This window comes from Misgurnus anguillicaudatus, chromosome 13 (genome assembly GCF_027580225.2).
Source record: "Misgurnus anguillicaudatus chromosome 13, ASM2758022v2, whole genome shotgun sequence".
NCBI classification, from domain to species: Eukaryota; Metazoa; Chordata; class Actinopteri; order Cypriniformes; family Cobitidae; genus Misgurnus; species Misgurnus anguillicaudatus.
This window is the reverse complement of record NC_073349.2, coordinates 2,467,588-2,495,152: the sequence shown is the minus strand read 5'-3', so window position 1 is coordinate 2,495,152 and position 27,565 is coordinate 2,467,588. Positions and strand designations below refer to the sequence as shown.

At 42.6% G+C, this 27,565-nt stretch overlaps 1 protein-coding gene and 2 long non-coding RNA genes across 3 annotated transcripts; 2 read left to right on the top strand and 1 right to left on the bottom strand.

Moving 5' to 3' along the window:
- Positions 1-1,422: 1,422 nt before the first annotated feature.
- On the top strand, positions 1,423-7,561 carry LOC141369240 (uncharacterized). The gene is made up of 2 exons (XR_012372814.1): positions 1,423-7,298; positions 7,387-7,561. It is a non-coding gene; the product is annotated as an uncharacterized lncRNA (long non-coding RNA).
- Positions 7,562-14,366: 6,805 nt separating this feature from the next.
- On the top strand, positions 14,367-21,461 carry LOC141369239 (uncharacterized). The gene is made up of 2 exons (XM_073874797.1): positions 14,367-21,242; positions 21,288-21,461. The coding sequence occupies exon 1, from the start codon at positions 14,383-14,385 to the stop codon at positions 16,120-16,122; it is 1,740 nt and encodes a 579-aa protein (XP_073730898.1). The 5' UTR covers positions 14,367-14,382; the 3' UTR covers positions 16,123-21,242; positions 21,288-21,461.
- Positions 21,462-23,890: 2,429 nt separating this feature from the next.
- On the bottom strand, positions 23,891-24,876 carry LOC141369360 (uncharacterized). The gene is made up of 2 exons (XR_012373034.1): positions 24,402-24,876; positions 23,891-24,216 (listed from the first exon to the last, which is right to left on the bottom strand). It is a non-coding gene; the product is annotated as an uncharacterized lncRNA (long non-coding RNA).
- Positions 24,877-27,565: the final 2,689 nt, after the last annotated feature.

Below are 27,565 nucleotides of genomic sequence, written 5' to 3'. Positions count from 1 at the left end.
TTTAGTTCCAACCCTAATCAAACACACCTGAACAAGCTAATCAATGTCTTTAGGATTTAGACATCAGGTTAGATTATCAGTGCTTAGGCTAAAATATGCAGGACTGCGGCTCTCTAGGACCGAACTTGCCTACCCCTGGATCTTGGATGTTATTATCCAAATGAGCTAATATTTCAGGCCATGTCAAACAGTTTCTTTTCAAAGGGTTCTGTGAAGCTATGCATGCAAAGTCATGTCCAAGAAAGTATGAGAATTAAACCTTTGTCACATGACTAAACATATTGAAGAACTCAAACTAATTTGGGCACTATTTCTACATAAAATAACAAAATAAAAATGAAGCTTTGTGTTTATTTGTGTATATAATAGGTCTTCGAAGTGCTCTCTGAAACTAGGCCAGGGACAGCTTGAATCAGTGAAATGAGGAAAAAAAAACATTTTATCATAGAGCTATACCAAATGCATCCTTGGAAAGGTCTTGACCTGGGGAGTAACATATGTGAGTGTAAAGATTCTACATGACTCATGCTTTCTAAATTCTGACCCTTGAACCTTAACATTTTACCATTGTTAAAAGCTTATAATCCAGCAACAAGAATGTCTACAGATGTGAGACCAATAGTTATACACAGTTCTGGACCTCACTTATCACATGAGTATAGTCACTACTGGGCACCATCCGAAAGTGCAGTACAAATAGCCCATAAACAATTTTCACCCATTTAACAATTAGACTTTTAAAATCTGACAACACTAATATTTTCCCCACCCCTTAAAACCCCTAGAAGTACCATCAGTTTTATATTACCACCTTCTAATTATGGTGAATATACCAATGTATTTAAAGACTACAATTCCCAGCAGAGACACGCCCTTGAACTTTTTACTAAGCATGCAAATCGGTGTCCATATTTGAAGTTCTTCAGACTTGAATTAGGGTTAGGCTTATAAAATGTATTTATACTATGTGTTTCAATAATCTACTACAGCTAAAACATACATTATACTATATAGCGAGGACGTCAGTTTATTGGTGATATTGTAGAGCGTTCAGCCGTCTCCCATGTGCTTATAAACTACAACATCCAGAGTAACGCGCCATAGAGCTTCGTACAAATCAGCCATAATACTTGTAGTTCTTCCGGTTTTCAGAGCGTGAATATGGTTATAGCCTACAGATTTACTATTTATATATATCAACGATATTTTACTTTAAACAGCCGAAACATTAATTATTTTGTATTTACATGTTCAGGTTGAAAAACACGGCAGTATGTCAGTTTATTCGGAGTAGTTTAGCTAGTAGCCTACTGTAGAACTGAATGCAAGGTCAATGTCGGCGGGTGTTACTGTACACTTCAAATAGCGATCTTATATTAAACAGTACCACAACAATAAATACTTTCAAAAGGTGCAATGTCGATGTCACAAGGTGACGATCTTTTTTTTAAGGGCGGAACCAAAGTTCGGGAAGTTTTGGTTCCGCCCGGAAAGTTTCCCCACCGGGCCATATATGAGGACGGACCTTCTCACTTCCTGGTTGCCAGGACGACGGAATCAGGGCTTGACGAGCCGCAGGTGAGAGGGATTAAGGCAGCGAAACATGATTGGAGGCCGGTTGAAATAAATAGCTCTGCTGAAACACAAGAAGGCGAGTTCGGGCACGAGAAGGGAGGCACGCGGGGAAAGCTCCTCTGCCTAGGGCAGGAACAGTAAATACGTACCTTTTGAAGAGCCCGCAGGCTCTGTTGATCCGGGCTGCGCTTGGAGCGCGCGGAGAGAAGACAGGAGCTGTCTGGGCGAAAGGAAGACGATATGTGGGTGGAGAAAAGGAGCACCCCGAAGAGAGCATTGTGCTGTTAAGTTTGTTTTAGTGTGTGCAGAGGAACGGAGCTGTGCTCGTGATAGACGTGGTGGCTGTCTATATTTTCTCTCTCTCTCTCTCACTGCAGTCTGCGGTGAAAACGCTGGAGTTAAAGGAAAACCCTACGGGTAGAAGAAACATTGGTCTGAGGGGCACATTTAGAAGAGTAAAGCGGGAAGGAAACCGACTTTGTGGCGCAACATAAATAAAGGAGGATCGCTGTGAGTATCACTCTTGTGTTAAGCACGTGTAAAACTAACCTGTGAAATTGTGTGGATACCTCCAGGAGAGGGAGGGCGGCCCTGCCCCTGAAACAGCGTGGTGGGTGAGCCGTTAGAAGCGTCAATCCAAGCAGCCACAGCAACGAAACACTATTCTGGGCGTATTTCCATCGCCCTTATTTCAGCCCAAGTGAAGTGGAGGACGCCGGGCGTTTCTTTCGTTGTGTACACTTATAGTGTGGTGAGTGAGACTTTGCAATTAATAAGCTTTTCACGTTGGAGTGGTGCTGTGTATTTGCTGTGGGTTGCTGTGTGTCTTGTCAGACGAAGCCCCACATCATCCATTTTTCTACTGGGCAGAAGACGGAGAGGCTAACGACCTCAGAATTTACAGCTACCATACGCAGTGTGCTGTTTTGGAGTGTGAACGGACGCAGATCAAGAGCTGTCAGTGACTGTGAGTACAATATTGGAAATATTCGTGGTGCAAACTTACCTGTGTCTGTCCTTGTCGCAGAGTCGGAGGCGAAAGGGTCCGCCGCCCCCGCGGTCTCTACAAAGGGGCGCCCCTGTCCAGGATTCGATCGCCCGACGGGCAGTGGAGATAGGGCAGCGCTCGACCCGGTGAGGTGGTGTGTGATCTTCTCCCCTCTGCTGACCTATGGAGGAAACCATACTTATCAAGAGCTGTAAGAAGCAGAGCAGGCGAGAAGCATCCAAAGCCCACGTAACAGGTTTTGTGTCCTAGCGGCCACCTGTGGAGAGAAAGGAGAACGAGAGTGTACATTAAGAGAACAGACTGAGTAAAGTGATACCTACCCAGAGAGCTATAAACAGCAGAGCCGGTGAGAAAAACTCAAAATCCAAGTTAACAGTGTTTTTGTGTCCTAGCGGCCACCTGTGGAGAGAAAGGAGAACGAGTAATGCACGCCAAGAGAATGGACTGTGTGAAGATCCAGTGGGTGGTGAAGGAGGAGAGCCTAGAGTGGCCATTATTTTAAGTCCCCTTTTTTTTCTTTCCCTATTTATCCTCTTAAGTAAATTAAATAAAGTGCATTTTAAGTTATGTTACCTTGTGTGTCTGGTCATTGGGGTGACTTTGGGAATCTCCTCGAGGTGGAGAAAGGGGCGTGACCTTACTTACATCTGGGTCCACCCCGACTTGTGGCAGATTTGGCGTAGTCGGCAGTCCACCTCGGGTTGAGACCAAGGTCCCCCAATGACCTACCACCTTTTTTTTAAAAAGTAAAATTTCCCAACACCACATTATCAGTCCCCAAACAACGCGTTCTCGGGACGAGAACGGATTGGCGGGGGAGGATGTCACAAGGTGACAATCTTTCTAAGGGCGGAACCAAAGTTAGGGAAGTTTTGGTTCCGCCCGGAAGGTTTCCCCACCGGGCCACATATGAAGACGGACCTTTTTACTTCCTGGTTTCCAGGGCAACGCTAACAGGGCTTTACGAGCCACAGGTGTGAGGCATCAAGTAAGCAAAGTGTGATTGGAGGCTGGGGGACAATGAAGCACTTAAATAGCTCTGCTGACATACAGAAAAAAGAGCGATTGACACGAGAGCGATGTACACGAGCGGCGGTTGACACGGGGGAAGCTCCTTTGCCAAAGGCAAACAAAGACACGCACCTTTTGAAGAGCCCGAAGGCTCTGCTGATCCGGGGATCGCTAAGCGACTGGAAAGAGGACAGAGCCACAGGAGGCGAAAGGAAGGCAGGCCGTGGATCTTTAAAAAAAGGAGCACCCCGAAGTCGTTGTTGTTATGACCAGTGTTGGTGTGTGCTGTAGCGCTGAGTTAGACTCACCGGGTACGCCAGTTGGATTATTGGACTCTCTCTCTCTCTTTGTGCATCGTGGGATTTCGGCGGAGGCAGCTATTAAAGACCTTACGGGTTGGAAAGTAAGTGGAGGCCGACTGTGTATAAATGAAGTGAAGGAAGAAGGAACGTGCTATTGTGAGTACCCATCTGTGTAGTTGGAATTATCACAGGAGAAGTTAACCAAAGGAAGCGTGAGATAACAGAAGCACCGCAGTTGTGAGTAAACGAACTCATTCATTGAATATACCTTGCATGTATTTTACCTGAATATCTTTTAAGTGCTTTCCAGCGAGAGCGAGTGGCCCCGCCCCTGAGTCAGCGTGGTGGGTGAGCCACAGGATCTTTGTGTGAGACAGCCGCAGCGACGGAAACCAACTGCTAGGCCGTGTTACCATCTCCACATTCTTGCCCAGAGCGAGGCGAGGGAAGACGGGCGTCTATTGTGTGCACTGAGCGTGGTGGGTGAGTCTTGGATGTAGAAATTTCACTTTGAAGTGGTGCCGTGTATATTGCAGTGAGATTGCTGTGTCGTGTCAGACGTACCCCGCCTCCAGTCACTCGCTAGGGGCGCTGAAGAGGAAAACGGATCCTAGAATAACCCTGTGTATGATTATGCTGTGAGTGTGTTTCAGCCTTAGAAATTACGGAGTAGTTCCTGAAGTACTTTCGTAGCCAGACGCTTGGCGGACTTGTGTTAGGAGTGGCGGTGAAGATCTGTACGACTGGCGGTGTGAGTATTACCAGTTTCATTGCTACTTTACCCGCGTGCTGTTTATCATCACAGAGTCAGAGGCGAAGGAGATCCGCTGCCCCGAGGTCTCTACAAAGGGGCGCCCCGGTCCGGTTTTCGATCGCCAACGGGCGTCGAGGAAAGGGCAGCGCTCGACCCGGTGTGACGGCGTGACACTCCCGCCCCTCTGTTGAACCAACGAGTCAGCCGAGAGGGTTTGATCCCCGGCGCTATCTTGGAAGCCACTGCCGGTCGATGCAGTACGCCTAGCCGTTATCGTAAGTCCGCCACCCCGAGACGTATAGCATAACCTGTTCAGTCTGTCCATCAATAGGGAAGAAAGCTGTCGTCTGTGGAAGAAGAGAGAGAGAACCAGTGTGAGCTCTAAGGAGACCCGTTGTGAAGGAGAACCATACGTACCAGAAGCTGTAATCAGCGAAGAGGTGAGAGAACTCACTGAGAACGATTCACTGTGCCTTTGTGTCCCAGCTGTCGTCTGTGGAGGAAGAGAGAGAGAACAAGTGTGAGCTCTAAGGAGACCTGTTGTGAAGGAGAAACATACGTACCAGAAGCTGTAATCAGCGAAGAGGTGAGAGAACTCACTGAGAACGATTCACTGTGCCTTTGTGTCCCAGCTGTCGTCTGTGGAGGAAGAGAGAGAGAACAAGTGTGAGCTCTAAGGAGACCTGTTGTGAAGGAGAACCATACGTACCAGCAGCTGTAATCAGCGAAGAAGTGAGAGAACTAATTGAGAACGATTCACTGTGCCTTTGTGTCCCAGCTGCTGTCTGTGGAGGAAGAGAGAGAGAGCCAGCGTGAACCCTGAGAAGCCGAGCTGTGGAGAGAGCCTAGAGGGGCCGTTATTTTAAGTTCCCCTTTTCCCTGCCCTATTTATTATTTTTAAGTAAATTAAATAAAATACATTTTAATTTATGCCTACCTTGTGTGTCTGGTCATTGGGGTGGCTTTGGGAATCTCCTCGAGGTGGAAAAAGGGGCGTGACCTTATTCACATCTGGGTCCACCCCGACTTGTGACAGATTTGGCGTAGTCGGCAGTCCACCTCGGGTTGAGACCAAGGTCCCCCAATGGCCTACCACATTTTTTTTAAAGAAAAGCTCCCATCAACGCTCTATCAGTCCCTAAACAACGCGTTCTCGGGACGAGAACGGATTGGCGGGGGAGGATGTCACAAGGTGACGATCTTTTTTTTAAGGGCGGAACCAAAGTTCGGGAAGTTTTGGTTCCGCCCGGAAAGTTTCCCCACCGGGCCATATATGAGGACGGACCTTCTCACTTCCTGGTTGCCAGGACGACGGAATCAGGGCTTGACGAGCCGCAGGTGAGAGGGATTAAGGCAGCGAAACATGATTGGAGGCCGGTTGAAATAAATAGCTCTGCTGAAACACAAGAAGGCGAGTTCGGGCACGAGAAGGGAGGCACGCGGGGAAAGCTCCTCTGCCTAGGGCAGGAACAGTAAATACGTACCTTTTGAAGAGCCGCAGGCTCTGTTGATCCGGGCTGCGCTTGGAGCGCGCGGAGAGAAGACAGGAGCTGTCTGGGCGAAAGGAAGACGATACGTGGGTGGAGAAAAGGAGCACCCCGAAGAGAGCATTGTGCTGTCAAGTTTGTTTTAGTGTGTGCAGAGGAACGGAGCTGTGCTCGTGATAGACGTGGTGGCTGTCTATATTTTCTCTCTCTCTCTCTCACTGCAGTCTGCGGTGAAAACGCTGAAGTTAAAGGAAAACCCTACGGGTAGAAGAAACATTGGTCTGAGGGGCACATTTAGAAGAGTAAAGCGGGAAGGAAACCGACTTTGTGGCGCAACATAAATAAAGGAGGATCGCTGTGAGTATCACTCTTGTGTTAAGCACGTGTAAAACTAACCTGTGAAATTGTGTGGATACCTCCAGGAGAGGGAGGGCGGCCCTGCCCCTGAAACAGCGTGGTGGGTGAGCCGTTAGAAGCGTCAATCCAAGCAGCCACAGCAACGAAACACTATTCTGGGCGTATTTCCATCGCCCTTATTTCAGCCCAAGTGAAGTGGAGGACGCCGGGCGTTTCTTTCGTTGTGTACACTTATAGTGTGGTGAGTGAGACTTTGCAATTAATAAGCTTTTCACGTTGGAGTGGTGCTGTGTATTTGCTGTGGGTTGCTGCGTGTCTTGTCAGACGAAGCCCCACATCATCCATTTTTCTACTGGGCAGAAGACGGAGAGGCTAACGACCTCAGAATTTACAGCTACCATACGCAGTGTGCTGTTTTGGAGTGTGAAGGGACGCAGATCAAGAGCTGTCAGTGACCGTGAGTACAATATTGGAAATATTCGTGGTGCAAACTTACCTGTGTCTGTCCTTGTCGCAGAGTCGGAGGCGAAAGGGTCCGCCGCCCCCGCGGTCTCTACAAAGGGGCGCCCCTGTCCAGGATTCGATCGCTCTACGGGCAGTGGAGATAGGGCAGCGCTCGACCCGGTGAGGTGGTGTGTGATCTTCGCCCCTCTGCTGACCTATGGAGGAAACCATACTTATCAAGAGCTGTAAGAAGCAGAGCAGGCGAGAAGCATCCAAAGCCCACGTAACAGGTTTTGTGTCCTAGCGGCCACCTGTGGAGGGAAAGGAGAACGAGAGTGTACATTAAGAGAACAGACTGAGTAAAGTGATACCTACCCAGAGAGCTATAAACAGCAGAGCCGGTGAGAAAAACTCAAAATCCAAGTTAACAGTGTTTTTGTGTCCCAGCGGCCACCTGTGGAGAGAAAGGAGAACGAGTAATGCACGCCAAGAGAATGGACTGTGTGAAGATCCAGTGGGTGGTGAAGGAGGAGAGCCTAGAGTGGCCATTATTTTAAGTCCCCTTTTTTTTCTTTCCCTATTTATCCTCTTAAGTAAATTAAATAAAGTGCATTTTAAATTATGTTACCTTGTGTGTCTGGTCATTGGGGTGACTTTGGGAATCTCCTCGAGGTGGAGAAAGGGGCGTGACCTTACTTACATCTGGGTCCACCCCGACTTGTGGCATCTACTCTCCAGACAAAGACTTTCAGTTCACAATAGTTGTTAACTAGTGACAAAAACGGTTTAATGCTAGTATATACAGTGATCCAGATAAGTAGCCTATATTTATAATTAAGTAGGGCTATTATCTCTAATTAGCATTTCAAAACCATCCACTTAAAACAACCTAAGGCAAAGTTATTTCTTTGGTCTACTTTTTCATAACCCCGTCATATTGTGTTTGGAATTAATATGATGTATGGAATCAAAAAGGATTATCTTTTGCAATATTTGTGGTTCTTCACAAAGATACAGGTAAAAGAGACCAAACGCTTATTTATTGCTTAATTATTCAAGCTTAAATATCAAACAAATGCATTATCAAGATGCACAACAAATTTAAATGATGCAGCCTTTGGCAAATTGACCACATGTAGGTGCAGAGAAATGGAATCCTCAATTGGAGTCTAAACACTGGTGGTGGTGGTGATGAAGAGGTGAATAGCAATGCTCAAGCTCCTGATGAACACGCACTGGAAGGATACCTAGGAGCTTAAAGCAATGAGGAGTGTCTGCAGATGGAAATGGGGTGAAAGAGTTGCGTCGTTTACCCTGAAATGACAACTGACTACAGCAGAGAGTAACATAAGATGAGAGTAAGATATGATTGGTTTAGGAAGTAACAACATAGAATAGCATAGTGCAGGACTATTCAAATCTTACCCTGGAGGGCCGGAGCACTGCAGATTTTAGCTCCAACCCTGATCAAACACCTGAGCAAGCTAATCAAGCTCTTTATGATCACTACACAATCACAGGTGGGTATGATTAGGGTTGGAGCTACACTATGCAGTGCCCTGGCCCTCCAGGGTAAGATTTGAATAGCCCTGGCATAGTGCAATGTATAATCATGAAATAAAACACGTTCCTGAAGATCTTTCTGTTTTAGCCCTTTCTTTGAGCATTTTGAGATTAAACTCCATTCGTAGCACTGGTGCCTCACAGCAAGAAGGTCCCTGGTTTGAGCCCAGACTAGGTCAGGTGGCCTTTCTGTGTGGAGTTTACATGTTCTCCCTGTGTCAGCATGAATTTACTCCGGTTTCCTCCCAAAGGCCAAAAACATGTTAGTTAGGCAAATTGGAAATGTCAAATTGTCCCTCTCACCATGAAAATAGCCATAGATGCTGGAATGGCGTAAAGAATAATAAAGAAACCCCATGCGTCACATTTCTTGAACATTTCCAACTTTTTACCACTACAGAAGGAAAATATGACTTCAAATGCAGCACAGAAAAATTTAATAAATAGTCAGAAACCAAAATGGAATTTTAGTGTAATACAATTTTTATTTAATTATTTTAATTAATTTGGAGAGAATCCGTTGGCTGCCAGGGATGGGTCCAAATCTCATCACTAAAACAGAAGAGAAAGTGTGGAGCACAAATTATAACATGTCTTTTATAAATATAAGTTTCTTTTTTTGTCATTTGTGAAACAGTTCAGATAAGAAAATTATTGTAGCCAAATAAAAAAACAAAGTTAAAGTGAATAAATAAATAAATAAATAAATAAATAATGCATGCATTAATTGATAAAGCAAGCAAACAGAAGGTTACATACCATACTGGACAGGGCTCCCAGTCCACCAAAATGTCTGCTTTCCCCTATTAAGGAAACAACAAAACAAAAAAGCAAACAGATGAATTTCATTTTTAGCATGATGTTTAGATTATGATTGGCTATATGCATTAAGTTTAACTAACACAGTGGGTCAATGTTTATATTTACAGCATCTGATCATGGATTTTTCTGTTCATTCTTATCCTGTAATTCAAAAAGACTAAACACAGAAAGTATCTACCTAACAATTACGATATCAATGTTATTTATTACCCACAAGGAAGTATTTGAATCCTATATTAGACTCTGCATATGGTCTACTATGCATTTCTTTTATGACTGTCTAACCTTTGTGACTGTTGTAAGTAGTTAGAGAAATAAACAATAGAACTATAACAAATAACCAGGGGTAAAATAGCAATGTCAACACACTGATAAAAGCTTTAATGTTTACGTACACTTACTCCTTTTAAGCTTTTTCTTATCAGGCATAAGCTTTGGTCCACCTGTAGGATAAAAGATTACAGTCCAGTCATATATCCACTAAGAAAAAACTCATTAATAAAAAAAGACAAAATGCTTAGTTGGAATGTGTGCCTGGTACTAAACATGGGCATCAGAAACAAAAAAATTTGGGTGGGTCCAAAATATTTACTGGGGTAGATACCATTTTCTTGTATTCTGGTGCATTTTAATAAATAAAAAATGCTTTTATAACCTAAAAGCTTTGTTTAGCGTGTTGTGTTGTGGAAGTGCATCATGCAAAGTAGTAAAAACAAAATGGAGTTTAATTTATAGGGACTCTAAATTAGACAAGCGAAACGGATTTGAGGAAGCAGCAACTAAAATGTGGAACGCAGTTGAATTTATTAAGGCATTACTCTAGTGCAGTGTTCTTCAACCCTCTGGACCTCCTTCCAGAATGTTTTAGATGTCTCCTTAATCAACACACCTGTTTTAACTTGTCAGCTTGTTAGGGAGACGTTTTGGAAGGAGGCTGATGAGTTGGTTCAGGAGATTTAAATAAGAAGACATCCAAAACTCCCTAGAAGGGGGTCCCCCAAGACCAGGGTTGAAGAACACTGCTCTAGTGGAATAGACTTGATTGACGGTGCTCTGACAAGTGAAAAGACTAAAGGTACATTCACTGAAGGAAAATGAGAACATTTCCCACATCAGTATATCCTTTCATTATTAATAATTGCATTGCTTCTAATATTATAAAGCAGTTATGAGTATTAACATTTAGCAGTTTATCACATAGTTTTGAAATTAGTTTTGTTTATAATTGGTCTTATTTGTTGTGCATGATCAAAGCTTATATATGAATCCATTGCATTTGACTCTAAAAGGTCATGTCTGCAGATTTTGGAGGCTTGCAGTTGTGTGTGGTATGTATGTATGTGTGTTTTTTAACTTTTACTTTGCAGAGCCACCTGGGGAAACGAGAAACAGGATGTCGGGGCGACAGGGTGAACTAAAGGTCAATGTTGTATATAGCAGCATGAACTTCTTAGACAGAAGTAAAACTTTCCATCGAACGGGTCTGGTGAACTTTTAAGAAAGAAGTAAAACTTTCCATCGAACAGGCCCCCACCCAACTACACATATATATTTTTGGGGTCAGAGGGAAAGGCAGATCAGATCAACCGCTCCTCGGGGGACCTGTTTCTGCATTGGTGTTGTGTAAGGACAGGGACAGTTTTGATCCAGAGCTCTGTAATACTTCATTTGAGATACTTATTAAAAATAATTTGATTTGAGTTACGTGTCTGATCTCCTCATTCAAAGAACATGCCGGACTAGAAATAAAAGTCCAACAATTGGTGACCCCGTCGACGTGATGAGGAGAATCCGACATCATTGATTTTTCTTCTCGACATTCCACTTGCGCAAAATAGGAAAGGTAAGCAGATACCTGTTATATCAAAATTCTGCTTTATTTAAATGTCGTGAAGAATAATTAATGATACAATGATTATTGTCATTTTTATCTAAATTGTATATCTCAAATGAACTATTAAATGTGTCAATAAAATAAAAAGGGAAATAACAATAATACGATTAAAATAAAATAAAATAAAAATAATAAAATAAAAGAAAAATAAGAAAAAAAAAAAAAAAAAAAAAAAAAAAAAAAAACAATACAAGGAATTATTAACTGGTCCGGGACCAGGCGCGTTTGGAACGCGGAGAACGCAGAGTTGGATACCCGGCACTGACGAGTGTCCTTAACCTCCGGGTTTAAACTCCCTGGAAAATGGTTCATTCCAGAAACTGAGGATCCGGGATCCGGACGTGGTCACGTACCACGTTTTTTTTAGCGTAGTAAAATTGGACGCGTGTTCCGGGAACACGTAGCGGTTTGTATTGTTCCGCAGGATAAAATTACATTAGATTAGGACTTAGTGTTCCGGGAACACAGCGGTTGGACCGCGATACATAGAGATTAAAGTGGGTTTCATACCCGAGAAAGTGGTCAGGGACCACGGGGAACATAGCGGTCGGACCGCATAAGAGAAAGTGAAAGTGGTAAGAAAGCCACGAAAAAGTTGAAAAGACGAAGAGAATATTGGTATTTGAAAAAGTTTTATTGTAAGCAATATTGTTAAGTTGTGCTAAAGAATAGGAATTTGAAACTTACTGAAGATTGTACGGAATGGCTGTTTATTTGTAAATGTGCTATCTGCTTGCTACCGGTATATTATCAGCTTTACTGTGAGTATATTTTAATTCAACTTCTTCTCTGGATAAATGTTTTTATTGATTTTTGCTGTCAGTGAATTGCAATTCAGTGTTATCTTTTTACGAAATATTTTTGCTATTATTCAGTTCCACGATTAGTACATTTTTATTACATTTTCTATTTTCCTATGAACAAAGTTTTTACTTAATCTTATATCTTAGGTTTTAATTCAATTCTCTATTTTTCTTATTCAATTTTATTATCAGTAATTTTTACTTAATTGTATATCTTAAATTTTAATTCAATTTTCTATTTCTACGAAGACATTTTATTTTGAGTCAGATTTATGATCAGTAAATTTCAATTCAGTTTTTAAAGTTTGAGTATTATCTAGTTTTATTATCAGTAAAATTGTAATTCAGTTTTTATGTGTTCAATTAGTAATCGTTTTACTGTAAGTGAAATTGGAATAAAATTTCTAGTTTTAAAAGCCGTCGGATTCTGTCTTTAGAAAATTTATTGTGGTTGCAATTTACTGTCAGCAAAATTTAACTCAATTTGTAGAAAAGCATATTTTAATCCTGTGTATATTGTATTTTACTATGGTGTGTATTTGGGGAATTTTGTTTAGTATCATTTCATTTACACAAGTGTAGACGGATCCAGTTTTTATTTTTGTTTTATTAGTGTGAATGTGTGATTCTCCGGAGTTGTCTAGTGTTATTTCATGTTTAAAGGAGTAGACGTTTCTGCAGTATATTTTATGTTTATTGTATTTTAGTGTGGATGTCCTTTTTCTTATTTCAATCCGGGGTGTGACTCGGAAAGAAAGAGTGGTTTATTTGTAGTTGATTTTAAAAAGAAATTGAAATTGAGAATTGTTTTCGGTGAATTTATTACCAGAAGAGATTGTTTCATATTCAACAGATTATAAAATAAGGGAGAGGAAACTGTGAACTTCCCAGCTCGTAGCGTAATTTAGTTTCACTTTAGAAGTTGTGCTCTTATTCTGTTGTTTGTCCGCTACGGGGCTGTAGTTTTACTTTCTTTTTGGAAAAATAATATTGAAGTAGTTATATATTATAGAGTATCTGTGGTAAAAAGGCGTGCGGAAGAGAGATAAACCCAGTCCGAGATAGACAAGAGACATAAATTGTTGAAGTGTAAAATATTCAAACGGTTACTTATATCCAATAAGTTTGATTGCAGTATTGGAACAGGGCTTAATAAAACTGAACCGACTCTGTTTAAGACTCAGCCGTGGTTATCATACAAGTATACGGTGCATGTGAATTGATTGAGACGCCTAGTGGATAAATTGTTTCGAGCTCTAATAAGAATATTGTAACTTTCAGGAAGACGATAGAGAATTAGTGAGATCAGTAAGAGTTTAGAGGAGTGCTGGTTGTTTTATGGAAATTGCCATTTGAACGAGTGACAAGAAATAAATATTATTGATGTGAATTTAATTTTCAATTTTAACAAGTGTTGAATGTCATTACATTTTTATCTTGACGAAGTTTATTGGTAGTTTCTAATTTTAACACGTAGTAAAATATTATTGTATTCTTTATTTTTGACAAATCATACTTTTGACTTTAACCAGTATTACATATTATTTCTAATCTGGATAAATTCTATTTTTAACTAAAAAGAGTATTACATATTATTACATTTTAATTTTGACAAATTTTGTTTTAATTTTAACAAGTCTTAAATATCATTACATTTCTTTTGAGCTTTGACATTTTAAATTTCAAATTGGACAGGTATTATATAATGAATGTAGTTTGAATTTTGACAAGAATTACATAATACCAAATTGAATTTCTTTTAAGTTTTGACAACGCCTTTGAATCCTCTTTGAATCATCATCGAGCAGGAGTTGAATATTATTACATTTTCATTACAATAAAGAAGTAACAGTACTGAATTTTATTGTCTGGCAAGTATTTTATTATTAAGGTGAACTTTAATTTCGATAAAGAGGTGATTATTATTCATTTGACTAAGAAAAAACACAGCAAATAATTTTGTGAGAATTTGTGTGTATTTACAGAAGGCCTGGTGGTTGAATAACATTGAAAGGAAGAATAAACGAGATATTCAGGGTAAGAAATATTGTAGTGGAAGATAAAATGAAGATTCTTAAAGAACAATGGGAGGCAGCAGTAGAACAGTTAGTGAGCGGTTTACCAGAAAAAGCAAGGCTCAAGAAAATTAAGAAATTGCAGGAAATGTATGAAGAGTGGAAACAACTTAAAGGTTACGAGGATAGAACAAAAATAAGTTTGAAAGAACACGTAATAGCACAAGAAAGTGACGCACACAGGAAGTTTCAGAGAGAGGACAAATATGAAGTGTGGCTTCTCGATAGAAAGAAGCATGTAAAGGAAGTGAAGAGACTACGTGAGGAGTTTCACTTGTGGCATAGTATGTCAGTAAGTTGTGTGGCTTTGGTACAGCTGGACAAAGAGAGAAAAGAGACAGAAATGAAAGTGGAAATAAAAAAGAGTGACGTTAAAGAGAAGGAAGCAAACACAATTCAAGAAGGGAGGGAGATAGCATCCATATATCCAGTACTGCCACCCACTGTTCCACCTCCATATGCCCCGCCCCACACACAGTTACCGGTATTTGAAGTACAAAAGGGTGTGTTGGACATGGAGCAGAGGGAGGGAAATCGCTGGAAAATAAAATCAGGTAAATTAGATTTAATAACAGAAAATGAGATGGAGGAGAGAGAGATAGCAAGAGAAACAGCTGAATTAATGAGAACACATAAAGAGCAAGCTGCACAGGCAGAACAGAGGATGGCAGCTCTGGAAAAGGAAATAAGGCAACAATGGAACAGCGTAGCACAGGAAAGGACATTTCAGCCCAGAGCACAAAGCACCCCAGGAGAAACATTGAGCAGCAGATTTATAACAGTGGATGAGACTGGGAGTCAGATAGAGGTTGAAAATCAGGGAACATATCCAGTGGAAATCAGAGGAGAAATGAGGATGGGTAAGAGGATGAGAGAGGAGAGCAAATATAACTCCAGTATAAAGACACCAAAGAAAGAGCAGGAAAGAGAAGAACAGGAATACAGGGAACTAGGTCTCATTCGAGGGATACCAAATATGTGCCCACTAGTGGACACAAATGGAAACCTAGAATATAAACCATGGTCATTCACAGACATGGGAGCTATCCTTGCAAAGTTACCTCATATCACGAGTGGAGGGGGTAAATGGATAGGGAAGGTAATAACTTTGACGCAGGGCCATACGTTGGCAATAGGAGACCTGAGGGCGTTATTGGGCCAGGTACTGACTGTAGGACAGATCACGGAAATTGAGCAAGAGGCAGGAACGGTTGGGATATATGATGACCACCCATATTGTCAAGTGGCATCAGTTTGGGGAAAGGCCCTGCGAAAGCTGTACCCAGCGCCAGCAGGCACTCTTTATAATATCAAATTTTCTCCAAAAGGGGCAGAAACAGCAGCAGCATACTTGAGTCGATGCAAAGGAGAATGGGAAGAGCACACTGGGGCTCATCCACATGCAGACAAAATACAGGAACAAATGTTCAGAGCTGCTGTATTGGAAGGGACTCCTAAATCTGTACAAGATGAAATAAAAGCCAACCCCGATTTACCAGGTGCTGTATGTGAGGTTTGGGAACGACATTTCCTTCATCACATGTCTAGGGCGAACGAAAAAGAAAAAGAAAAAGTAGGGGAAGTAGAGGACTTGAAAAAACAGTTGCTAAAATTACAGTTGCATGAGGCCAGATCTAAAATAAATGAAGAAAAAGGTAAAAAGAAGGATAAACAAATGGTAGTTCAGGAAATGAAAACCCCTCAAAGATACAACAAAGAACAGGAAGCTGACCCATCAAATGTAAAATGGGAAAGAACCACCCAAAGACCAATAAACTACTCCAATAGAGGTAGGGGTGGGGATTACAATAGGGGGAGGGGAAGAGTACAGTATCAAGAAGGGTGTTTCCGTTGTGGTCGTCCGGGACACTTCGCCCGTGATTGTCGGCAACCTGAACTCGGAGCCCAACAGAGACCATCTCGGGGCAGAGGCCATAACACACACATGGCCCCTAACGTGGAAAAAGCACCACGACCACACTTCCAGTACCCTTTGTCCACTGGAGGGGAAAGGGAGTGGTACTGAGACAGCCCACGGAACGACCTCAGCAGGGTTAGGGCGGAACCCTTGCTGACTTTGGAGGTGAACTCACATCCTGTTGAATTCCTGGTGGATAATGGGGCAACATACTCCACACTGAACTATGAACTTCCAAAAAATCTTATTTCAGACGAAACCACTGAAGTAAGGGGGTTTTCCGGGGCTATAACTAGACTGCCATTCTCCAAAGAACTCACAGTGCAGTGCATGAAAAAACAATCACTGACTCACTCTTTTCTGCTGTCATATTTCTCACCGACAAATTTGTTGGGAAGAGACTTGCTAGTGAAACCTGGAGCTGAAATCCTACGCAGCCCGGAGGGGATTATAGTAACTATGAAAAATGGTATCACCATGAACTGTTCCATCATGACCACAATGAGAACGCATGGACAATGGTTACTTTCTGCAAACACCTCTCCACAGGGAGCTGACATTTACTGGGGGAGGGTGCTTCTGGGGGACACAGGGGACACCCTGAACGATCTGTACTGTCAATGGGAACCTTGGATATTATCATTAGCGCCATACACTCAGCTAATAGATCCACTGCATGTCACTTTGTTTTATGATAGAACACAAGAGTACTGGTACCAAGAACAATTTGATAACATCGCAGGAGAACAATGGGAAATTTGTGGGGCAGGAATAATGATAGGCAAAGAGGGAGTGGCAGCTATAGTAGAACTTACCCCCGAACAGGAACAATGGTATAGAATGAGGGAAGAGGCATCACCCCATATATCATTATTAGTACATCCCCAACACCAAGCTAAAGATCTAGGACCAATGGTAAAGAAGGGAATAAATTTAACAGATTGGAGGGAAACCCAACTTCCTGGTGTAAAATATTCACCTAGCTCAGGGTATTATTTGATCACACAAGAAACAAAAGACACTGTAGTGTTGGAACACGAATGGCTCACAAGATGGCATGGTAGGGATAAAAGTGATCATGAAAATGATGAAACAATGTTGAAAAGTTTGCCCAATCAGTTATGAACACAGAATCCCACAGATGTAGGGTTTTGTAAAAATTTCCCAGAAATATCGTTCGAGCTGACATGTGATGATCCAATTTTGGAGGCCTCAATAAAAGTACAAACCAAAGGCAGAGGAAGGTATCAAATATAACATTGAAGGTTTGTTAACCGCAGGGGTTTTAGAGTATGCTGATTTCAATTGGAACACACCCATTTTGCCTGTGGAAAAACAAAACATAGGAAAATTCAGAATGGCACACAAATTGAGAACAATCAATCAAATCATTAAAACTCCAACTTTACCTGTTCCAAACCCATACACTTCTCTGAATTAAATCACTCAAAATCAATCATGGTATAATTGCATCGATCTCACTAATGCTTTCTTCTGTTTACCTCTTGCAGAGCACGTGAGGGACATTGTTTGACCATACTCACCGCGCACTCTGTTGTAACTTATGTTAATTAATCATCATTTATAATTTCCACTCTGAGACAAAGACGGTTGGAAAACAGTCTGCACAACTAAATTTGGTTTTCACACATGAGGGCATAAACATGGCCTCATATTGGACAGAAGGAGAACCCCATGACTGTTGTATGACCGTGGAAAGGGAAGAGAAAATTAGACCAGATTTGTTGACACACATCATTACGGAGGGAGTTATGGTGTTTTCAGATGGATGTTTTTTCAGAGATTCGAGTGGAACACTGAGGTCAGGAATAGGTATTGCAGCACTGGAAGAGGAAGAGATTCAAATATTGAGAGCAGAACCTTTACAGGGACATCAGTCAGCTCAGAGAGCATAAATTGTGGCAATGACAAAGGCTTTGGAGTGGGGAGAGGGAAAATAATTAACATTTTTAGTGACTCTGCCTATGAAGTGGGTGCAGTAGTAACAGAATTACCTAAGTGGAAAAGATGTGTTTTTATGGCAGCTAACAACATACCTATTAAACATCAGGAAGACATCATAGCATTAGCAGCAGCTATTTTGAGACCCAAGTAGGTGGCGATCATAAAGTGCAAAGGTAATGATAACAGTAACTCAGATGCGGCACAAGGTAACCGGATAGCGGACATGGCAGTAAAAATAGGTGCAGAGTACGTAACACAGATGGTATTGCAGAATGCCACACAAGAATGTACCACCGACATTTTGCATGATCCAAACATAGCAGTAAAACAAGATAAAGCATGAGGAAAAATCCATGTGGCTCCAAAAAGGAGCTGTATGGACGCAAACTGGCTGGGTAGGGCATGACGGTAGACCCATAATTATGCCCAGCATGGTAAAACCACTTCTCACTCAAGCACACACCCCCTCACATGTTGGAATCAAACAAACCATTTCCAATCTTAACCAGTGGTGGCACCCATACCTGGCTGCTACAGTTAAAGAATTTATCGCTAACTGCAGGGTGTGCTCCATACACAATGTACGTGCTGGAGTGAAATGTGCCCCAGGTGTCTTCCCGCCACGGGGACCTGGTGAGGAAGTGGTTATCGATTACACAGACATGGGGGACAGAGTGGAAGGTAAACGGTATCTTTTGGTTTTCGTGGATGTGTTTTCAGGTTGGCCAGAGGCGTGGCCCACGGGGAAGGAAGATTTCATTTCGGTGATTAAGTGTTTGATTAACCAATAAATTCCGCGTCACGGTTTTCCACGAATTATTCGCTCAGACAACGGTACACATTTTAAGAATATAGATTTGCAAAAGGTTGAGAGTGCACTGGGATTGTGCTTCCGTTTCGGTACCGTATAACATCCTCAATCACAGGAAAAAGTTAAACGCATGAATCTTAACCGCATGACCTCATTTACACCATTTGAACTTCTGATGGTAGTTCATTTCCTGATCCGTTCAACCCAGTGCACCCTGAACAAATAAAAATCTCGATAACAGAACATAATTAACCAAACTGAATTATATTGTTTCAAGTTTTTCCAAACAGAAAACCATCTCTCATGCATATCCAGATGCAGAAATCACTCAATTGGAGGATTGGGTGCTCCTAAGGGATACAGTATGGTAAGATTGGACCTGCAGGAACTGCAGGACCAAAAGGGGGAATCCAACACAGGGGAACAACAGCAGGTTGACATTTCCCAACAGAACACAAAAGTTACACTCAAAGAACTAAAGGGGGATTATTCAATAGTCCAGAACATGAAGCATTAGCTCACTGCATTAGCAAAGATTGTGCATTTGGAAAAGGAATAGCATTGAAATTCAGAAAGAGATATGGAGTAGACAAAGTAGTTTGACAACGGAAACGGTGGGACAGTGCGCGGTAACAGGAAGGGCAAAAAGAACAATTTTTCAAAAGAGAAAGCCAAAGATTTGCCAAAATACGACACATTGAGACAGGCAATAAAAGAACAAAAAAACACTGTGAAGAACAAAGGGTAAAAAAGTTGGCTATACCCAGGATTGGGTGTGGTCTGGATAGATTAGAGTGGGAAAAAGTAAGGGATTTAATCAAAGAAGAGTTCCAAAACACTGAAATAACCATTACTGTGTATGTAAGGGAATAATAAGTGGAAAAAAGGGGAGATTGTGAAGTATTTTACTATTTTTCAAATATTTTACATTTTTATTTTGAGATTTTTCAAATATATTTTCAGATTTTAAAGATTTTACATTTGAATATTTTACAACTTCCAAGTATTTTACAGTTTACTATTTTTGGTGATTTTTAAAGGTGTTACATTTTACCATTTTCATGAGTTTCAAGTATTTCACATGTTCACATTTGAGAATTTCAAAGATTTTACATTTTTCTACATATTGTGATTTTCAAGGGTTTTCCAGTTTACAATATTTAATGATTTTCAAAGGACTTACATTTTAATATATCCTTTTGTGAGCATCTTTGAAAATATTTGATAACATTTTACAATTTTCATTTATTCTTTCAGGAGTATTTTTGGAGACATACCATTGTTTTACATTTTTTATAGATTCTTTTACAAATGCATTTTGAAGACATTTTACAATTATCTTGAATTAACATATATTCTTTTGGTATAGATTTATTTGTAGGCTTAACAGTTTACTTTTAACGTGTGTGTTTTGAAATTATTTTACATCTGGTTTGACTATATTTTACAGCCTTCATCTATATTTTTACAAATATTTTATAATTCTTTTATTTCTGGGATATTTTACATTTTTATTACGTGACAGTTTTTAGAGGAATAGTTACTATATTTTGGTTATATTTGACAGTGTGTGGAGGAAATTCTTTTGCTATATTTTACAATACGTTTATAATACATGTTCACCAAATTTAAATTTTTCACACCTCTTTTACGATATTATATATTCTAAGGTTTGTGCCTATCTTCTTAGAATATTTTCAAGCCGAGATAAGATTTACACAAATTCATATATTTGTGGTAGTGCCTGTTGAAATAAATAAATGAACAAAGAAATAAAGTGACAAAATTCAGGGATTAAGAACCCATGTAATAGCTGGATGACAAAATGGTTTGGGCAATACAGCGCACTGATAACCTCATTGATAATGTCTATTGCGGTGGCGGCAGCAATAATAGTAAACTGTGGATGTTGTTGTATGCCATGTATCAGATCTTTGTGTAACAGGTGTATCGTGAAGACGGTGGAGGGAAAGGATCCTCCACCGTATCAGATGCCACTGCTAGGAGGAGGATGAACCAGTGGTTGATCTCCTGTAAAGGAGATCAAAAGGGGGAATGAAGGAAAATGAGAACATTTCCCACATCAGTATATCCTTTCATTATTAATAATTGCATTGCTTCTAATATTATAAAGCAGTTATGAGTATTAACATTTAGCAGTTTATCACATAGTTTTGAAATTAGTTTTGTTTATGATTGGTCTTATTTGTTGTGCATGATCAAAGCTTATATATGAATCCATTGCATTTGACTCTAAAAGGTCATGTCTGCAGATTTTGGAGGCTTGCAGTTGTGTGTGGTATGTATGTATGTGTGTTTTTTAACTTTTACTTTGCAGAGCCACCTGGGGAAACGAGAAACAGGATGTCGGGGCGACAGGGTGAACTAAAGGTCAATGTTGTATATAGCAGCATGAACTTCTTAGACAGAAGTAAAACTTTCCATCGAACGGGTCTGGTGAACTTTTAAGAAAGAAGTAAAACTTTCCATCGAACAGGCCCCCACCCAACTACACATATATATTTTTGGGGTCAGAGGGAAAGGCAGATCAGATCAACCGCTCCTCGGGGGACCTGTTTCTGCATTGGTGTTGTGTAAGGACAGGGACAGTTTTGACCCAGAGCTCTGTAATACTTCATTTGAGATACTTATTAAAAATAATTTGATTTGAGTTACGTGTCTGATCTCCTCATTCAAAAGAACATGCCGGACTAGAAATAAAAGTCCAACAGTTGTCACACATCCATTATGTTTAAGTATAAACTAACAGGTAAATAAAAACTCTAACCTTGGCTTCAGCTAGAATGTGGTCATGGTTCAGCTCAAGAGCCATGAGCCTCCCCTCTTGGTAGTGGGGATCCTGTTTGTGAGGGGTATATCTGGTGGCCATTGCAAAGCAGACAAAGACAGAAAGACAAACACACAGCTGGACAGACAGGTACAACAGATGCAGTATATATAGAGATAGGTTGCAAGTTAAGAAAGAACCATGAATTTGAAAAAAAGTTAAACCATGTTTGGTTTAGTAAAACCATTTTGCAAATAATCGATACACAAACCGTAGTTACTACACTTTTACCACAAAAACATGGTTAATTTTCGTACGGGTATGGCAATGTCACCCTAATGCCAAAAGAAAGGTGTGAATTATAACATTTAAACAAATAGTGAACTTTAAACGAAAGCATCGTGACTTACCTGGACAATGATTTTCGCGTATGAGAGAATCCCTGTCAATTACGAGTACCGAAGAAGAAATCACCCAATAGCAAAGAGGACTGGCTCAGATTCCATAGCAACGGAGGCAGAGAGGATTCTGGGAAATGCAGGCGTCCGAAACTGACTTATTTTTTTTACAATCAAAGTAGAAACAATCAAAATTGATGGCCATAACATCGTATTGTTGAATTATCAAGCACACGTTAGTGTTCATGTGTTGAGAAAATATTGTGATCTGCAGCGGGCCCACATGTAGTTTTAGCTGGTGCCTTCACCATAGTAGATGTCGATAAGGCTCATGGGTACTGTAGTATTTACTCTTGTATTTGAAACACGAAACCGATCGAAACATCAATATTATAGGATAAACATCTCCTGATTAAATTTTGAGTACAGTAGCGCTTAAAGTGTAATCAATATGACAAAAAAGTAAAACAATCCCTGGTATATACTATTGCAATACATTATATTAAATTCGTGCTTATAAACACGAAAAAATAATAGGACAAAAAAACGTGGTGCAGGCACGAAAAATACTTCCTATTGAAATACATTAGATTGAAAGTCGTTCTGACTGGCACGAAAAAAGGGGAAAATCGTGTCCATTAAATTACACGAACTGCCTTGAGACTGGGTCCTATCTTAATTAAACATACAGCAAATATACAGTCCTGTAAACATGTCATTTTAATGTAGAGCATATAACTTAAAGAGAGAGAAAGTCGTGATACCGCTTTAGACAAGGGATTCTGCCCCACGAAAATGTAGTCACCGCACCAATGAATGTAACAGCCGCACGCTACTGCAAAATACACATTTGAACCATAAAATCAATCACCTAAAACATACTTTGCAGCGCAGGCATGAATACCCCCCATTTCGCCATAATCCAAAGAGGGATTTGGATTCAAACATCGGACGACCCTTCTACGTTGTCAAGCGACGAATTGGGGGGTACCCTCAACGTCAGCTTATAGACGTGAGGGGGAATGACCAACTGTGCGTGATCGAAAATAATAAAATATCCTACGTTAATTAAGGCATGTTTTAAACATCACAGCAAATACAGCCCTGTAAATATGTCATTTTATTGTATACCAAATATATAAAAAAGAGAGAGAAAAGTCGTGATACACCGATTCAGAAGGCTTTCCGCTCCACGAAAATGTTTGGTCACCGCATCAATAATGATTGTAACCGTTTATGCGCCGCACGCTTGTGCAAAATGCACATTTGCAGCATAAAATCAATCGCCTAAAACCATATTGCGCAGGCAAACCGATAAACCCATTTCGTCAAAATTCAAAGATGAGGGGTTTGCATTCAAATCTATAGGACGACCCTCTACGTTTTCAAGCGACGACTAGGGGGTACCCTCAACGTCCGCTATGGACGTGAGGGGGTCATGACCAAACGGCAGTATGTGACGAATTGGGTGTGAGACTGTGTTGTTGCAAACGCGTGTCAACCTTTTATAAAGGGGGTAGTAAGGTTATTTAGGGGGTCCCTAATCCATGAAAGAAAATAACCCCAACATGGTAAAAACATGAATTCATGTCATGATTGCTGAATACTTTACATTACTGCACTGTGGTGATTACTTGCACAGATGTAGACATAATGTAAGGTTGCATTTTAAGCTTAAACTATTTTTTCACACTGATTAACTGTCTGTTGATGAAAAGAAGATTTAATGTGAACTACAGAAACATTAATAAACGTTGTTCAGGAAACAGCATGATATACATACCTACTTCAACACTGGGATTGTCACCACTAGGGGCTGGCTATGTTTGACTAAGCCACGCCCCTTTTTAACTCCCACCTCGAGGAGGTCCCCAAAGCCGACCCAATGACCAGACAAACACGGAAACAGGTAAGTAAAATTTAAAACAAGCTTTATTGAATTTGAATACTTAAAAGGACTGGGGAAATTGGGGAAGGGAATTTTAAAACTAATGGGCTTCTTCTCCTCCCTCCAGGGAGACTACAGCCACGGGTAAACAGGGACAAGAGCAACAGGGGTGCCAACCACCGTCAACGGGGAAAGAGGGAAACGTCAGGCTCCCGCCTGGACCCTGCTAGCCGTGGCGCCCTCCTTCTTCTCTCCTGGAGGCAGACAATTTTTGGTGTGACTAGTAGAGGTCTTTCCCACTGTCCGTGCCCAATGGTTCACTCTCGCCTTCTTCTCTCTCCACAGGCGGCCACTAGGACAACAAAGACACTGTTGCTGGACTTTGAATGTTTCTCACCGGCTCCCTGCTTACAGCTTTCTGGGTAAGTATCCGTTCACCGTCGGTTCCTCAATGATTCACTCTCGTTTTCCTCTCTCTCTCCACAGGTGATCGCTAGGGCACAGAAACACTGTTACTGAACTTTGTATGTTTCTCACCGGCTCCGCTGCTTACAGCGTTCTGGGTACGTATCACGTCCACAGTCGACTCTTTACTGATTCACTCTCGTTTCCTCTCTCTCTCTCTACAGGTGATCGCTAAGGCACAGAAACACTGTTACTGAACTTTGAATGTTTCTCACCGGCTCCGCTGCTTACAGCTTTCTGGGTAAGGATCACGTTCACAGTCGGTTCTTCAATGATTCACTCTCGTTTTCCTCTCTCTCTCCACAGGTGATCGCTAGGGCACAGAAACACTGTTACTGAACTTTGAATGTTTCTCACCGGCTCCGCTGCTTACAGCTTTCTGGGTAAGTATCACGTTCACAGTCGGCTCTTTACTGATTCACTCTCGTTTTCCTCTCTCTCTCCACAGGTGATCGCTAGGACACAGAAACACTGTTACTGGACTTTGAATGTTTCTCACCGGCTCCGCTGCTTACAGCTTTCTGGGTAAGTATCACGTTCACAGTCGGTTCTTCAATGATTCACTCTCGCATTCCTCTCTAACTACACAGGTGATAGCTAGGGCACATAAACACTGTTACTGAACTTTGTAATTTTTCTCACCGGCTCCGCTGCTTACAGCTTTCTGGGTAAGTATCGCGTTCACAGTCGGTTCTTCTGTAGGTCAGCAGGGGGGCGAAGGTCACATACCACCTCGCCGGGTCGAGCGCTGCCCTATCCCCACTGTCCGTAGGCCGATCGAATCCCGGATAGGGGCGCCCTTTCGTAGAGACCACGGGGGCGGCGGACCCTTTCGCCTCCGACTCTGCGACAAATACAACCGCAGGTAAGCTTACACCACAAATGCTTCTAGTATTTTACTCACAGTCCTTCACAGCTCTTGGTCTGCGTCTCTTCGTACTCTTAAAAACAGCACACAGCGTATGATGGCAATGAGGTCTGAGGTCGTTGGCCCCTCCGTCCTCCACCCAGGGAAGAGAATGGATGGTGCGGGGCTTCTCTGACAAGACACACAGCAACCCACAGCAAATACACAGCACCACTCTAACGTGAAAAAGCTTATGATTTGTAAAGTCTCACTCACCACACTGTAAGTGCAACACCACAAGGGAAACGCCCGATATCCTCCACCGTGCTTGGGGCTAACGTAGAGGCGATGGCAAACCGACCAGACCAAAGTCGCGTTGCTGTGGCTGTATGGACGTATGCTTCTAGCGGCTCGCCCACCACGCTAATTATAGGGGTAGGGCCGCCTTCCTAATCCTGGAGGACTCCAACGATCACACAATGTAAGTTTCTGCCAGTTATGCTACACCAACGGACATACTCACAGCGGATAGCCTTTGTTTACGTTGTGCAACGAGGTCAAATCCCTTCTCGCTTTACTCCTTCCAAAATACTAGTTGGACCAGAGTTCCTTTTCTACCCGTAGGGTTATTCATTAAATCCAGCCGGTCCACCGTAACTGCAACAAGAGAGGGGGGAAGAGAGAGAAATATAGCCAGTCACCACGTCTAACAATGAGCACAGCTCCGTTCCTCAGCACACACTAAAACTGCCAACTGTCATCTAACTGTGCTTTTTATACTTCTCTTTACACTCCAGTTATCCAATTACCCGGCGATCTCTTTAACTAGGCACAGCTGTGCCCAATCGGCTGATTACAACCTTCGCAGAGCCGCCGGATGTCCGGTGTTTCTATTTTTCCGGTCGGGGCGGAAACATCCGGGCGGAACCAAACTTCCTCAACTTTTGGTTCCGCCCTGAAAAGTCGTCACCCCGTGACATCCTCCCCCGCCAATACATTCCAGTCCCTGGAATGCCTTTGAGTAGTCCACTCACCATAGCGGGAAGGGGGCCGGCCGCGGTTCTCCCGTTGGGAGCGCCTTACAGGGGAGTCAGGTTCGGCGGGCTCGGGCACAACCTCAGGTTGTCTTTGGGCGGCCAGGGGTTCGGCTGGCTCTGGTGCTGGTCCTGGCTGCCTCTGGGCGGCCGGGGGTTCAACTGGCTCAGGTGCTAGTTCTGGCTCTCCTGGGGCGGCCGGGGGTGGTGCCACCACAGGTAAGCCTGGTACCACAGCCCATCCTTCCATCCAGGGGGCCGTCGGTGCCGGCTCCGCAACTACCTCCTCCGTGACCTCGGGATAATTTGGACAAGGGCGAATCATGTTTCGGTGTACCACCCGTTCCGGGCCGGCCTTTCCTTCCGGCCGGATGGTATACACCGGCTGGCCCGGTCTCTGCTGCCTGCAGACTACGTACGGGGTGGCCTCCCAACGGTCGCTCAACTTTCCTTTGCCTTGCCGCCGGTTGTCTCGTACCAGGACTCTCTCTCCTGGTAACAAGGGGGCTTCCCGGGCCGTCCGGTCGTACAACCGCTTGTTCTTTTCTCCTGTGGCCCGTATTTTCTGGGATACCTGCTCGTAGGCAAAGTGCAGCCGTTGGTGGTGGCGCCCCACCCATTCCGTCACGCTTCCTTCCTCCTGGCCCGCGGCCGCTCCCAGGACCAGGTCCGTCGGCATCCGCACATGCCTACCGAACATCAGATAAGTGGGGGCATACCCCGTCGTACTATGAATGCTGTTATTATAAGCTTGTAAGAGGTTCGGTAGAGCACTCACCCAATCACTCTGCTTCCGTTGATCCAAGGTCCCTAAGAGCCCCAACAGGGTTTGATTAAACCTCTCGCAGCAGCCGTTTCCTTGAGGGTGATATGACGTCGTATGGGTCTTCGTGCACCCATACAGCTGGCATAATTCCCGGATCACCTTTGATTCGAAATTGGCCCCTTGGTCTGAGTGTAAGAACTCTGGACATCCGAACGTTTGGAAGACGTGCCGCCATAAAGCCGTTGCGGTGGTACTTGCCGTCTGATCGAGGGTGGGGACTGCCCATGCATACTTCGTAAACAGGTCGGTGATTACTAAGATGTTCGGATAGCGGTCCTGTGGCCGGCCCAGTGTCAGGAAATCCATCGCCATGATGTGAAGGGGGGCTTTGGCACATATGGGTATCATCGGCGCTCGGGCCTCTCGTCGAGATTTGAATAACATACACCTGGGGCAAGCTTGGACCAAGCTACGTACTGATGCTTCCAGCCCCGGCCAGTAGAAGAACCTGCGCAGCAGCGATGCGGTCCGTTCTTGTCCCTGGTGCCCCAGCTGGTCATGGTAGGCAGACACCAGGGCTGCTGTTTGG

What these genes read in the sequence shown, in the direction of transcription:
- LOC141369239 (XM_073874797.1), top strand. Translation starts at nt 14,383, where the DNA reads ATGTCAGTAAGTTGTGTGGCTTTGGTACAGCTGGACAAAGAGAGAAAA.